The sequence below is a fragment of the Syngnathoides biaculeatus genome, chromosome 2 (assembly GCF_019802595.1).
Source record: "Syngnathoides biaculeatus isolate LvHL_M chromosome 2, ASM1980259v1, whole genome shotgun sequence".
NCBI classification, from domain to species: domain Eukaryota; kingdom Metazoa; phylum Chordata; class Actinopteri; order Syngnathiformes; family Syngnathidae; genus Syngnathoides; species Syngnathoides biaculeatus.
In genome coordinates, this window is record NC_084641.1 from 19,779,093 (window position 1) to 19,793,926 (window position 14,834).

The 14,834-nt window shown below is 42.9% G+C and overlaps 1 protein-coding gene across 1 annotated transcript; it reads right to left on the reverse strand.

The window, feature by feature from the left end:
• Positions 1-435: 435 nt before the first annotated feature.
• pofut1 (protein O-fucosyltransferase 1) lies at positions 436-12,858 on the reverse strand. The gene is made up of 7 exons (XM_061839751.1): positions 12,704-12,858; positions 10,916-11,037; positions 9,372-9,554; positions 7,727-7,839; positions 6,053-6,245; positions 4,920-5,162; positions 436-3,272 (listed from the first exon to the last, which is right to left on the reverse strand). The coding sequence occupies exons 1-7, from the start codon at positions 12,837-12,839 to the stop codon at positions 2,976-2,978; spliced, it is 1,287 nt and encodes a 428-aa protein (XP_061695735.1). The 5' UTR covers positions 12,840-12,858; the 3' UTR covers positions 436-2,975.
• Positions 12,859-14,834: the final 1,976 nt, after the last annotated feature.

Sequence of the window (14,834 nt, forward strand, 5' to 3'; positions counted from 1 at the left end):
CCTAGTAGAGTATGCTAGGCTGGGAGTGCATTGCCGTATCTGTAGCGACTCAGCCCCCACCCTTATAAACCTTTTTTTTTTAATTCACAAAAGAATAACTTCAAACAAGCAATAATGAGAGGGAGGAAACAGACAAATTGTTGTGGTGAACACATCTGCCTCACAGTTCTAGGTTTTGGGGTTGAACCCTGGCTTTGGGGAGCAAAACAGGAATGAGGAAGAAAGAAAGGAAATCAATGAAAGCAAAGGTGGGTTGGAAGGGAAGAAAAACAATACAAAGGAAAAAGGAATTGAAAGTGAAAAAGAAATTGGAGGGGGTGGTTTGGTCTGTTCAGAATAGCTTTATTTTTACAAAAGTAGTAGTTTTGATTGGAATCAAATCCATTTGAACTACATCATAAACACAATTATTGTTCAGTGTATCACAGCTACTTGTTGTAAAATAGCCACATCGTAGTTAGGGATTCTGTCAGAGGGCCACCATGACTAAATGTATAATGGGCGCATATACACAACAAAGTAATGGATAGCCTGTTTTAAAATCAGAAACCAGTAAAATAATGTTTGTTCGACTATTATTCAGGTTATTTTAAAAGTCACATTGATAACTAAAAAAAACACTTTTGTAATAGCTCCATGTTATTAAACTTAAAAATAATTAGCAAATTGGTTATTGTAGTTAGGGGGCATTGTGGAACAGCTTTAAAGCGTTGGCCTCACAGTTCTGAGGACCCGGGTTCAATCCCAATCCCGTGCCTGCGTGGGTTTCCTCCGGCCACTCCGGTTTCCTCCCACATCCCAAAAACATGCAACGTTAATTGGACACTCTTAAATTGCCCTTAGGTGTGATTGGGAGTGCAACTGTTATTTGTCTCCATGTGCCCTGCGATTGGCTGGCAACCAGTTCAGGGTGTGCCCGTTGACAGCTGGGATTGGCTACAGCACTCCCCGCGACCCTTGTGAGTATAAGCGGCAACGAAAATGGATAGACAGATATTGTAGTAAGGAATATGAAGTCGATGCTCATGATTTGCTTTCACGGGCCAAATAAAATGATGTGGCTGGTTAGATTTGGCCCCCAGGCCTTGAGTTTGACACCTGTGGATACACCCAACGGTGGCCGAGGACTTTTGTACGGTATCGAACTGCAGGCCTACATGACATAGCATTAACACATTCCGTTGTCTCTTTCCATGCATTTTGTTGACCGCACAAACTCATCCAAAACATTTTCAGGTTTTTTTTTTTGTTTGTTTTTTTGTTTTGGGTGTGTTTCTAGCCAGAGTTACTCCCGCCTCCACCCAGCATCTTGCCGCACCCTTGCTTCCATTGTCCAGGTAAGCCTGGGATGAAAGGGGCCGTCTGTGGGTGCACTTCTTTGAGAATTATTCAAGCCTCGAGTTTGTAGGGGATGAATATTTGATGTAGAGGCCCCAGCGTCTGCAGGCGAGTCCACAGCAACGCTTCAGACGGCGGCCGCTGGTGAGGGTGTGGACGCCTTCAATAACACCGTAATAAAGAGGTAATAAAATTTATTTCATCATCATATTTTTGCCGGCCTAGTATTTATGAAGCCAAAACATCGGTATAAAGGTATACAATTTTGCCCTGACAGATTAGGGCCCTCAGGGTTGTAAGAAGAAAGAAAAGTGTGCTTTTAAAAGGCACACGCACACACGTCTAAGTTTAGGGTGCCATCTAGCGGCTCGTCTTCTCCTGTTGCTATAAATCGTTTATTCCCCATTTTGTGCTTAATTTAAAAATGAATTTAATATTACAAAAACATACAGGTGCATCTCAAAATATGTTCAATCAGTGGAAAAACACATTTAAACAACTCATATATTATAAATGAATAGGAAAATATTTCCAGAAGGCCTTTCTTTTTACCCAATTTACGAATTATTTCAAGGACAAGGCCAAAGGTCACAACATTGAATGTAATGTAAAAATTCCTGAGATTGTAAATTTTAGATTTAGCTGGAAGCCTTAATTATAAACATTATTTCACGATCTGAATCTATTTAACGTAAAATTCATCCCCTGACTGAATTATTGGAATTAATTTCATTTCAATATTTTCTTTTTTTTTTAAATGCACTTGTGCTTTTGATTGACACGTATAGCTTCCCGTGATGTATAATTTCTAAAAATAAAATTCCTGCTGTTTTGGTTACCATCTTGAGTTACATGGAAGCTTACAATATCACATAAAAGCGTGAAACTGAGGATTATTGGAATTTTTTGTCAAAACACATTTGACTGTGTAGTCTCTGATGGTGTCGTGGTACACATGCCTGCCTTTGCTACAGGCAGTGTGGTATCGAGACCCGCTCAGTGACTGTCTGTCAACCGGTTCAGCATGTACTCTTCTTTTCGCCTGGAGCTAGTTGGGATAGGCTCCAGCTTTCCCGTGACCCTTGTGAGGATAAACGGCTTGGATAATGGATGGATGGACATTTGACTGGACTAAAGCTTTGTTGCCATTCCTTGGAGCCGAGGCATACATTTTACATAAAGAACAGTCACACCACCAAAGAAAAAGTTTATATACTGAAATATTGATGATCTCGTGTCAATTCACCAACAAATGTATGTAAGTGTGATATCTCGGTGTGGTGGATTGAACACAAAGCTATGATTGCATTCTAAGTGAATAACCAAAGGTGGATACACAGGCTAACTGCATGTTCTGCCATCTAGTGGAAGGACATGTCACTGTCGTAGATACTGGAGATGAGCAAAGATACATTATTGGCAATTTTCAGAGCTATGAAGCGAAATCGTATACCTAATGATCTGTCACACATCAAGTGGGTAGGAATATCTGCTTTACAGTGTCACGGTAGCTTTAGAGCTATCAAAGGTAGTTCTACTGTTTGTGTCACTTCCGTCGTGACTGTTTTTATTTGCAATGTGGGAATTTGTAGTGTTTGCCCTTTTGTATCGGCGTTGAGTTTTCTCTGCCACAGTTTCTAGCTCCCGTCTTCGCCGCAGCTCGAGGAGAGAGGCAAATTGGGGTTGCTACAGTGTTGATTGTCCGAGTGGTGTTGCTGTACCATTACTGATCCACACTGAGTACCAGTGCAGACTGGATCACCATGCCCCGGATGGTCCATGCCAAAAAAGGAGGAGGGAAGGTTGTGCACGTCCCTTTCTCTCTTCACAAAAGCTGAAAAGGATGACACGCAGTTTCCAATAAAGTGGTCCGCTTGGCCTAAAATGTACAAGTCCAGTTGTGCGGAGTCAGGCTGCAGGCTCACCACTTTCACCTGCGGAAACATGACAACTTTTTAATCCGTGAGGCGGAAATTCAACTCATACTCTACTGTGTATTTGTGTCGCACACCACGGACAACCAGACCACACCCAAGGTGCTCAAGGTCACTTCAAAATGAGTCAAAGCCCAAGTGTCATCGCTATGAACACTCTAAAATAGATATTGTAATGAAAAATACATATAACATTCTTCACTTCAATGTCTATACGGAAAAAAATATGAGCGGAGAGCCCGTCATCCATGCGCAGAGTTGCGGAAGTATCATTCGACATCCAAGTGGTCGCCATATTGGCTCCATTTCCAACCCGTGACGTCACCCCGGACATTCCCCATTGACAACACGCTCTGGCCTCTACTGTGGGAGACGAACACGCGCAGTGTGACACGGAAGCTCTTTTCGAAGAAGAAAACATCTCACAACTGAGTGAATTGACCGGGGCAGTATTACCCTATTGTTTCGAGCCATACTAAGATGATATGCGGATCACGGCCAAACCACCTCCCCGCCCGATCCACCTCCGCGCAGCGGTGATAGAAAACAACACCACGAGTGACGACGACGCCACGGCCAAACCGCCTGCCTCTCCGGTCCACGTCTACGGCAGGGATGAGCCACCGCGGCCCGGCGGCGCGACAAGTTACCCCGGCCAACAAGGCCGGCGGCCGGCTTGGCCTTGTCGACAAGGCCAGTGGCGATTCACAAGGCCTGCGGAGGCCATCCTTCAGCGGCTGCTGCACGGAAGCCTTCCGATGCGCACATCGACACATTTAGCATCCCTGATTTACAGATTAGGCTGCCCCCAACTATTGTTTTTTTTTTTTTTTTTTTTTGTAGCTCTTTACACACCTTGCTATCATTTGGAACCCATGAAGCTCTTGTGATTTACACCTGTGCGATCCATTTTTTCACGACAAACCGGATCTTTTGTAAAAGTCTGAAGAGCAAATCCATCCTCCCGAGTCTTCGAGCAATACCCAGCAATAAAACAAGTCGGCATTTTGGCTAACACGAAGGAATAAAGAGCTACCTTCCAGCAGGTAAAACTAGTATAAACAGACTAGACTGCTTGAGTGCGCGAGTGCCGAGTTCGTCACTTCCTGCTTCTTCTCGAAAACAAATCCCCCGAGAGGATTTTCATGGCGGGAGTTACAAAATAGCCATATACGTCAAAATCATGTTTTGTGGTGAAAAAACGGCTGGGTCCATACCGGCTACCATTTTTTCATTATTAACATACTAAAAATTGAGCATTTCATGACAGTGGACCTTTAAGCACACTATCATATTTCCAACAAGGTGCAATTTTCATTTTTGGAATCCACAGCAAGACTCCAACTGAGGCAATTTCAGTTTCAAAACCAAGTCCTTACTATCCTTTGCTACTAACCCAAAAGAGGGAATCGTGAGGAGTGGAAAATCTTACTCGGACTGCATTGGTGAAGCCAAAACTCATGAGGGAAATAGACAACATGAACAACAAATATCGTACCAGGGCAGCACCGACTGCCGGAGAAAAATTCCTTGTGTGTTTTTACACACTGGGCCATTAAAGCTGATTCTGATAACAAAATCTGGTGCTGCAGATGAGCTAGTAGCAATGAGAAAATGTGAGCGAGTCTTGTCAAACAGTTTCATCACCTTCCCCTTAAAGAGCTTCTCGATATCGCTGCTGTGGGACTCCGAGTCGGTGGCGATGTAGACGGAGCGCGCCGCCGTCTTCTTCACCCAGAGCGTCACAGCTCTGCGGATCTCGGCCAGGTCGGGCAGGCACATGACGGCGGTGAGGGGCAGCGCCGTCTGCCGCTTGTAGCCCACGCACTGAGGAGAGGCCATGAAGTGAGGCCCCACTTCGCTGCTCTTCAGCAATTTGCAGGCGTTTTGCTGGAAGGAGGAAGACATCAAAATAGCGGAATGAAAGGAAACAACGAAACATCATCGAGGCTCTGGAAACGATGAGCAGGTTTGCACGACAATTCCTTCTAATTGGTGGTTGTTGATTGGATTCAAGGATATTGGTCCATTTAGAACCACACAAACTGAAACAGTTCAGTGGCCCACACGCATTAGAATGCGACCAATGCGTGTCTCCCCATCAAAGAGGAACTTTTGCAACTACCAAGTAGCGATCGACCCAAAATGTTTTGCCCGAAGGGGCTTCCTAATTGGATCGTGTTGCGTTTCAGGTCACAAATCCCAGAATACGTGGCTGGGCTGAACTTAATGTTGACCATTACGATTTTCCATCTCCAGGCAGTATTAACCTGTGCAATACTGCAGTGCCATTAAAAAGCTGTACAGGACATTCAGAGAGATTCTCCCATACTATTAAAAATTATATTAAAAAAACAAAAACAATTCATTCAGCCAAATGCTTATCCTTAGAGCACAGGTGTCAAACTCAAGGCCCGGGGCCCGGATCCGGCCCACCACACGATTTTTGTGGCCTGTGAAACCAAATCTAGAGTTTCCATTTCTATGATTCTTGTAAAAATCTGTACCAAAATTTCAAACTGTCATATATTATAAATGATAAAGTTGAGATACTACAAGCATTTTTGTGTTACCAAACATGAATGGGTGAAAAACACGTTACCCTTGATTTTTCGATTCGGATTCTGGCTCATAAATTGATTATGTAAACATGATGAGACGATTAAACAGTTTTATTGTTTCACAGTCAAAACGACCCTCTGAGGGAAAAGTGGCCCTCGAGAGAAATGAGTTTGACACCCCTGGCTTAGAGGAAGCCCTCATCACCAACAAAATCTCACCCAATCACTGCCAATCCTCAAGTGAATGCCAACGTACGGCCGAGTAAGGTGGGTAGCGATGTGCCTCTGCCCCTCCGCCGCCATCTTGTCTGACCACACGACGTAACGTTGCAGGCTAACGTGTTCTTCTACCACCGGGAACTGGGCCGGAGCTCCAGGCAGGGCTAGGACAGGGTGCTCGTTGGATGGGAACCTGGGGGACAATGCAGGCGAGGGGGATAAGATACTGGAAGTCTCGAGAAATTGGAATAGTTTCAAAAGCTTAATATAGTTGGGTAGTTCCAAATGAAAGGTGAAACTCCTATTACAGATATATTGACTACACAAACACAGGGAAATTTATTACGATTTTTTTTTAAACTATAAATACGGAACAGTATGCCCTTTCCCATTTGCAGTTCGCCGTTCGCACCCCTGCATATTCACGGATTTTTCTCTGAAAGTTTTTTGTTTTAATGTACCATATTTTCGCAACAATAAGTTGCACGTAAAAGTCTTCAATTTTATCCTAAATAGATGGGGCACCTTGTAATGTGCACCTTGTGTGCAAACCAAGTTCCAAAATCTGTAAATGTTGTTGTATGACTACTCCAATGAAGTGCAACCTAAAACGTGCAAATCGCATTGTTAGCATGCATGCTAGCGTGGATGAAAGCTAGTATATGATGGTGCTCACAAGGCAGTGCACAGACCCGCACACTAATCGACAAAGTCTAGGTGATGAAGCGCGACCTTCACAAGCAAAAAATGCAATTGATGCTTTAATTGTTTTTAAAGCTGGATCTTCTTTTTATGCGCCGTATTAACTCATTATCTCAGAGCCCGGCCGCAACTTCATGTTGTTTTTTCAAAACTTTTGGAGAATGAATCAAAGGCACCTCTGTTAGTTGCAGCAAAGTTGAGCGCTCAGTGTTGCTTTAAAGGTCCGCTGTCATAAAATGCATGATTTTTAGTATGTTATTAATGGGAAAAAAAGACAGCCGGAATGGACCCATCTGTTTTTTCACCACACAACATGATCTTGACATATATGGATTTTTGTCACACACTTTATCACAGCTACTAAAGAATAAAAATAATAGTTGGGGGGGGGGGGCGTGTAATCCTCTCAGAATGTAACAAAAGATCTGCGCACGTAAGTCAGGGGTGTCAAATGTGTCAATGTACCCGTCAGCACGGAGCACGGCTTCGTCCGCGGTGGACGAGGCACGGCTTCGCCGAAAACGGGTTCAGCTGGACTGGCTCACACATGCTGTCTGTTAGTTAGAAGTGATCCGCATATCATCTAAATATCGCTCGAAACGATAGGGTAATGTTGCCCCGGTCGCTTCACTCGATTGTGAGATGTTCTCTTCTTTGAAAAGAGCTTCCGTGTCCATAGTAGGTGGCAGAGCGTGCTTTCAATGGCGAATGCCCCAGTGTGACGTGATGGACAGACATTGCAGGCAATATGGCTACCACTTGGATGTCGAATGACACTTCCGTTACTTTGCTTTTTAACTTTTTTTTTTTCGTATGGACACTGAAGTGAATAATGTCATATGTATTTTTGATTACAAGATCTATTTTAGAATGTTTATAATCTTTATATATATTCTACACAATCCACAAAGTTAATCAATGTCCATCCCAGTGTCAACATTTTCAAAAGTTGAACAAAGGAAGTGCACTCACTTCTTCAACCACTGCTGCTGATGGTACGCACTAAAGGAAATACCACTAAACAAAACAGACTCCTCAAAGTCCACGCCGACATAGTCCCAGAACGGACCAAAAGGATTCCCATCCTGAAACAACCAGAAGCAAGATACACACATTAGAGCAGAAACTCACAAAAACCTTCCGACCACAGCACAGAATCCAATTTCACTTCATTAGTGTGAGAATGAACGGCGGCACGGCGGATCAGCTGGAAAGCGTTGGCCTCACAGTTCTGAGGTCCCGGGTTCAATCCAAGAGTTTGTCCAGAGTTTGCATGCTCTCTCCGTGCCTGTGTGGGTTTCCTCCAACATTCCAAAAACATGCAACATTAATTTCACACTCTAAATTCCCCCAAGGTGTGATTGTGAGTGCGGCTGTTTGGCTCTATGCGCCCTGCGATTTGCTGGAAGCCCTTTCAGGGTGTATCCCGCCCCACGGTCGAAGATGGCTGGGATAGGCTCCAGCACTCTCCGCGACCCTTGTGAGGATAAGCGGCTAAGAAAATGGATGGATGGTCTGAGAATCTCTTGCGGTCAGCAACATAAAAATCACAGGCAGAACAATTAAATGTTCTTTCACTAGATGGCAATTATCCAACATAAAAGTCATGTCACCCACACATTGTACAATTGTTTTTAAACAAGACAAGGTGATGAATATTTCAGATACATACATTGTCATGTAAAATATGTGGCTTGGCTCAATAAAAAAAAAAAATGTCAAACACTATTTTACAGCAATAACAATGCGAGAAGCTTGAGGACGAACTGCTGAAGAGTAATGTGATCACGAGGCCACTAGAGGGCAGCATTTAATACCATTTAACAAAAGCTTGAGTAAATGATTATTTGGGTCGTTTAAGCCCCATTAAACCTTCCACATGGGCCACTTGGAACTAGAGTGGGATAACTCAATTTGTGTAATTTTGGAAAGTCTTATGGCTGCTAATATCTATGGGATTTATATCTTGGTGATGTACAGTACGTACATGGCAATGATGACCTAGAATGTGTCCTTCAAGTGTTTTAGCAAACAACAGAAATTGCAACCACAAGTTCATGTTCTGGGTTGGAGTTTCTGCTCAAGTTTTTGTGTGCGGAGTTTGCATATTCCCCCCTGTGCTTGCAAGGGTATGGAACATATAAGTTGTCCTCAAATCCAAATGTGAATGGTTCTTCATCAACCCGTTGAAATTGGCTGACCACCATTTCGGGGTCAAAACCTCCAATTGCAAAGTCAGGAATGAAGAAAACGCCTCATAGAAAATGGATGGACGGATTCGGCAGATACACTAACAGCTAGCCTAGCTGCTGCTGCTTCTACTAGTCAGCAGGAGGGCTTTGGGACCTGAGGTACCCTGCTGTCTCTCACAAGTCTCTCCATCTTCTATGCCTTAGTTCTGGTATGGTTGACATGGTGCTCAGTTGAATTGCTTTATTTCATTTGACTACACACAAAGGAATCCCACAAGGGGGAATGTAACTTGACAGTTCCCTCACATTTTAAAACTCGATTAAGATGCTCTTCACGCATGTACCATGCTGCTCGTTTTGGGACCCTCTCCTTCCCCACACCCACGCACCTTAGGTCAGCGCTTGCTGCTCCACCGAGCTCTCACCTTCATGGGACAGGATCTTCTGTCTGCACTCCGCTGAGCTGCTACCTCAAAGCAGTAGGCTTTCCTCTGTCCTGTGGGCCAGTGTTTGTCAGCCAGCTCCTTCATGAAGACTTCCAAAGCCACCACGCGGTGGTACGCTGACAAGGCCTCGAGTTTGAAGAACTCGCTGTATGGAACATGGACCTGGATGAATAATCAGTGTTTGGGAGAAAATCACAGAACACGACACACGATATTATTCGAAAAGATGACTTTTTGATCATCTTTACGTTTGGGCTCATTATAACGTATCCGACCAGACATCCCTCAATGGACCTTTCCGACCTGTCAATCACTCATGCAATGATAGCCAATCAGATAGCCGCATTGTTTCAGCCCCTGGCTTGACATGCCCCCTCTTGTCGTCATATCCCACAAGCAATGCTGGTTATCAGTTGCGTGCGCTTTGAAAAGTTAATGTTACCAACAAAGTGGTCCTCAGATGCGCTTGGGGAACGTGCAATTCTGATGAAAGCTATCCTCCTAGGTTTCAAGGGGTTCCGGGTTTATTCATTTTCCAAAGCCTAAAACACAGTTGACGAAGTGTCTACAATGGATTAAGGCTTGCGGAAGAGCGCACGTACAACTAAGTGTGGACAGTATCAACAAGCACGAGCCTGTATGTTCGAAGGTAAGTGAGGGAGAAGTATCTTCTCTGAGTTTGATTTCATTATTACCAGTGCTTTATAAATTGCAGAACAACTTCACTTTGTTAGTGTATCACTGACCTGCTGAATGAAGTGTGTAATGTTTAATGCCGAAGAGTCGGGTTAGTGATACGTAAATGCACCATGTCATGCAAGAGAAATGTCGATCTGCCCATTTGTATCACATCGGACTTTTAAGACAGTGCACTGGGTTCGATTGGGAGCCAAGTCAAATAAATAGACTCACTCACTTATAAAGACTACAATGATATTACTCATGATCTTTCCAAGTAAAAAGTACTCACCCTGCTTTACATGCGCAGTACGATTCCATTATTTTATCCTGTTGGATTTCAATATGAAGTTTGTGAGGCGTCAAACTTTTTTGGATCGATCGCCAAAATTTCGCTGTAACTCTGACATTGCGTCTTGATCCGTCCAAAATCTTAATATCCTTGCGTGAAATAGTTGAGACCTCTCTGTCGAACCCTCTTGGACAAGTCCGGCGCATTTGGCAAAAAACATACTGCAATGTTACCGGGAATACGCAATAGAGAATCCACTTCAAACCTGTTCTGTTCAGTCGCCATTTTGGAAGATTGTGGGAGATGGCAACTGTCGCTAAGGGGGGCGGAGCGGAAGATCGCCAGTCAGAAAGGTCCATTGTTCATGATACTGTATGGATCATAAAAGTAATTCAATAACACAACAAGTTCCAAGAAGGATTGTGGGGAAATGCACACTAAATCCTCAGTGCCCAAGTTCATATTCTCTCACCTCATAGCTCAGTGCAAGGCCAAATCTCCAAACATTTTTAGTCATAACGGACTTCTAGTTCATAATAATAGACGGGCTTACATTGGTGAAAGGGGGCCTGTGATGATAGTAAACAATCCACGGAGGGACGGCCAGGGTTCGGTTTAACATCTTAGCGAAAGCCAGCGAACCCAAGAAGTGGTCGGCCTGGTTCCCAAAGCGACCTGAACACAGAAACGCACATTTCATAATGCCAGGTTTAAATGTAAGTATTCTGTCTGAGCTGAGACCATATTTTAAGAGTATTTAATAAGATTGGATTTTCAGTGAAATTTGAACCAGGTCACGAGGCTGTGGCTTGATGCAGATACATGATCTGGTTTCATTGTCCAGACCCTTAGTGGTGACACCAGTATGGGTCGGGACAATGAAGCAGAAAAACATTTTCTCAAAATTTTCCACCCAGTAATAGTGGAAAAAATATAGAGGTGCCAAGCCACCTTTTAATGTCAGTTTTTGTATGAGTTCAAAACATATTCAACACCTTTTTCCATCCCCTATGAGTGTGGTGAGTGCTTTGTCAACTGTGCCAAAAAGCGATTTAGGGAGATGAATTGGGATACATTGGAACAAGTGAAGACATTTGGGGAGCACATTCATTTTAATCTAGTTCACTTTTCCTGCTAAAGAGGGTCCCCACTTTATCAAGGCCGACTCGACTTTCCCAAATAATTGACAAAAGTATTCCTGATAAAGTTATTGTATGTTCCTTGAGGGAGGGTTAGCTCGTTTGAAAGATAACACTCGCTTATATCCGTACATTATCTGAGCCGCTTATCGTCTCAAGGGTCACGGGAGTGCTGGACATATCCCTGATATCTTCAGGTAGGAGGCGGGGTACACCGAAACTTCTTGCCAGCCAATCGCAAGGCACAGAGAAACAAACCATCCGATCACACAATCACACCTGTCATTTGTGGGAAACAAATGGAAAGTGTAGACATTAAAGTTTGTATTATTTACGGTTTGGCATCGATGTCATGCTAAAAGCCATGCATCCAATGTTTGAGCCGCTTACCCTCACAAGGGTTGTGGGAGCCTATCCCAGCCATCTTCGGCCGTGGGGCGGGATACACCCTGAACTGGTTGCCTGCCAATCGCAGAGCACATGGAGACAGACAACAGTCGCACTCCTAATCACACCTAGGGGCAATTTAGAGTCTCCAATTGATGCATGTTTTTGGTAACTGGGAGGAAACCGGAGTGCCCGAGGAAAACAGGTAAGGGGAGAACACAGAAACTCCACACAGGTCTTGGCCGGGATTTGAACCCCAAGTCCTCAGAACTGTGAGACAAATCTTCTATGCCCACTGTGCCACTCACTTGCTTTTACTATTATCACCACGGTAAGTGCCAAATCTCTTCAAAACCTGGTACGTTTGAAATGTTGTCTGACACAAACCTAAATAAAATTAGCTGTGTAAAGAGATGTTTTGTGCTCCTGCTCACCTCTATGGATTCTGTGTATTGATGGCAGTGATTTTTATGTGTTATAGATGGCCAGAGCAACATGAGGAAATAATAGTGGACTGATGGAGCAGCCCCGAACATTTGGCAAATCTAGTTTCGTAGTATACTACTAGTTTTGTAGTATTGTTTGGCATTTATAATTACAATTCTTGCTATAACAATCCTTCTACAAGAAACACAATTGGGGTCATATCCTAATCCCACTCCACCTTTGTCGGAGGGTTTCTCCGCATTCAGCCTAACCACAACCTTTGTTATCTCAAGCGACAGTGTTACTTATTTTGGTGGGGTTGATTTAAATCACGACGTGTCACGGCTCATCGTCAAAAAAAAGCTGCTTAAAACAAAAGTAATTATTACCCATGCACGGACAGTACAACACATATCCATTTTCATCCCACTTCAGGTCTTTGGCGGCCGTTCCACAAATTTGAGGTAAGAGTGAACAAAGAAAAGTCAGCGTTAGAGCAGGAGACGGTAACATGTACTCCGCCATTGTTATTCAAAACATATCCCAAGATGCAGTGCGCCAAGTAATGCTTCTTTATTTCTTTCAAAGATGGAGTATTGCATATTCAGAGCGTGTGCTGCTATCTGCCGGATTGGAGAATATTGACTCCTTTAAAAAAAAAAGAAATAAAAGTAAAACGAAAAAAAATAAACCTGCCTTTCATGAAAACCTCAGAAAACCAACTAATACTACTTTCTTTGTGATTTATCCTCGTTCTCACACAGCCGCGGTACATTTACTCCCTAGTAGCATTTGGGGTATTTTGTAATCTCCCAAAGTAGCTTTAATGCATATTTTCACTCGAGTATTCACTTTAAGAAAACAAAACAAGCTACATTTTTGTATTGTTTGTATTGTATTTTGTAAAATATATATATATTCAACTAACTGACTTTTGTTCATTTTTCTGTTGACTACACGATTTTAATTTACTCTATTGCACTATACTTATGTCCCTTCCCCACAACATCCCTGAAAAAAAACATTGTTATACCATGTATGTTGCAAAATAAGAACAAAACAAAATAAACACGAAAAATATTCCTGTTTTGCATTAGATTGCATGACAATTCTCCACGTAAAGAAGTAATGACTAAAGTGTTCCTAGCTCACTTATTCCATCTTTATCATCAGCTCTTCATATCGGTGCTCAACATGGCTAAATCACTCATGGTGTTGGTAGCCATGGCAACACGTGGCCCGAGTGGATATGACCTAACAGAGTGAAAAGATTGCCCATTTTTGCTGAAATGACTCAACTTCGGTGCCATCAAATACATTTAATCAATGAAACATTTTGTTCTTGATTGGCTGACTTTGAGCATTTGAATGTAATCCATGCTAACTCGCACAGTGCTGAAATTAATCTCAGTCCAACTTTTCTTTTCTCTCTCTGCATTCAGTAAATCTCGTTTTTCTTCTTCTCTGATGCTCGGCAGCTGGCTGTTGTTCCCCTCTTTTCCTCCCCCACCCTTCCAACGCAGTTTTTCATTGTTGGAGATGACAGCAGTGATAATGCGGGGAGACATAACTCACAGGATTCTGTGAAGGGGTATGTGGTGGGGGGGTCTTTTCTTCAGGTGAACTGATGACACACAAAACAAATAGCAAAGAAACTATTCTTATGTATTATCGCCTTCATAAAATATTAAGAAAAGTGTTTGAAATTAGTGTTTGGTTATAAGAAGCCTTTTTTTTTTTTTTTTTTTTTTGGCCAATGCATTTTAAACAGCATGTAAAATGTGCCAAATTGTCACAGCCTGTGCCAAAGTCCCGTCGTATTTTGTGACTGCTACGGGTTGTTTTTACGTGATGTTGCCTCCAACGGCGGCCATTTTTTATCCCTGAGCTCCGTTACGCATACATACGCAAGGTGGACAAAATAATGTTTCCAATTGCATTTATTGAAGACGCGACCGACGGCACATCAAGCCCAGACTGATTATTAGGCTACCTGGCATACGCACATCATGGGACTTGGGACTGTGTCACAAAGTATTGTGACCTTGATCTTTTACTCTATGCAACAGAAATCACGAAGGAGAAGCAGTGGGATCGGACACTTGTCTGCTCAAGACACTTCGTAAATGGTTAGTTCAGTCTTCTTTTTTATCGTTAGGTTGTTGTAGCAAACCCAAATTGCTGCAGTCTGTGCTGAGCTCTGTAACGTCCGTGTACCGTTTCTCATTGATATAAAAGCATATTCCTCTGCCTTTCATTTTCGGTGTTAGCATACAGGTAAGTGCCCATAGAAAGAACTATGTATGGCTTTATGTCCATATAAAGAAATATATATGGGCACTTACCTGTGTACTAACATGGAAAACGAAAGGCGGTGGAATGTTATTTTTTTAATATTGAAGCAAACTCCATTTATTCCATTTTTTTTTCAAAAAGTAAAACCTGTATATTAGTTCACCATAAGCAAAGCAAAATTTTTATTATTTGTTTAAAATTTGATGACAATGGCAGAAAGACAAA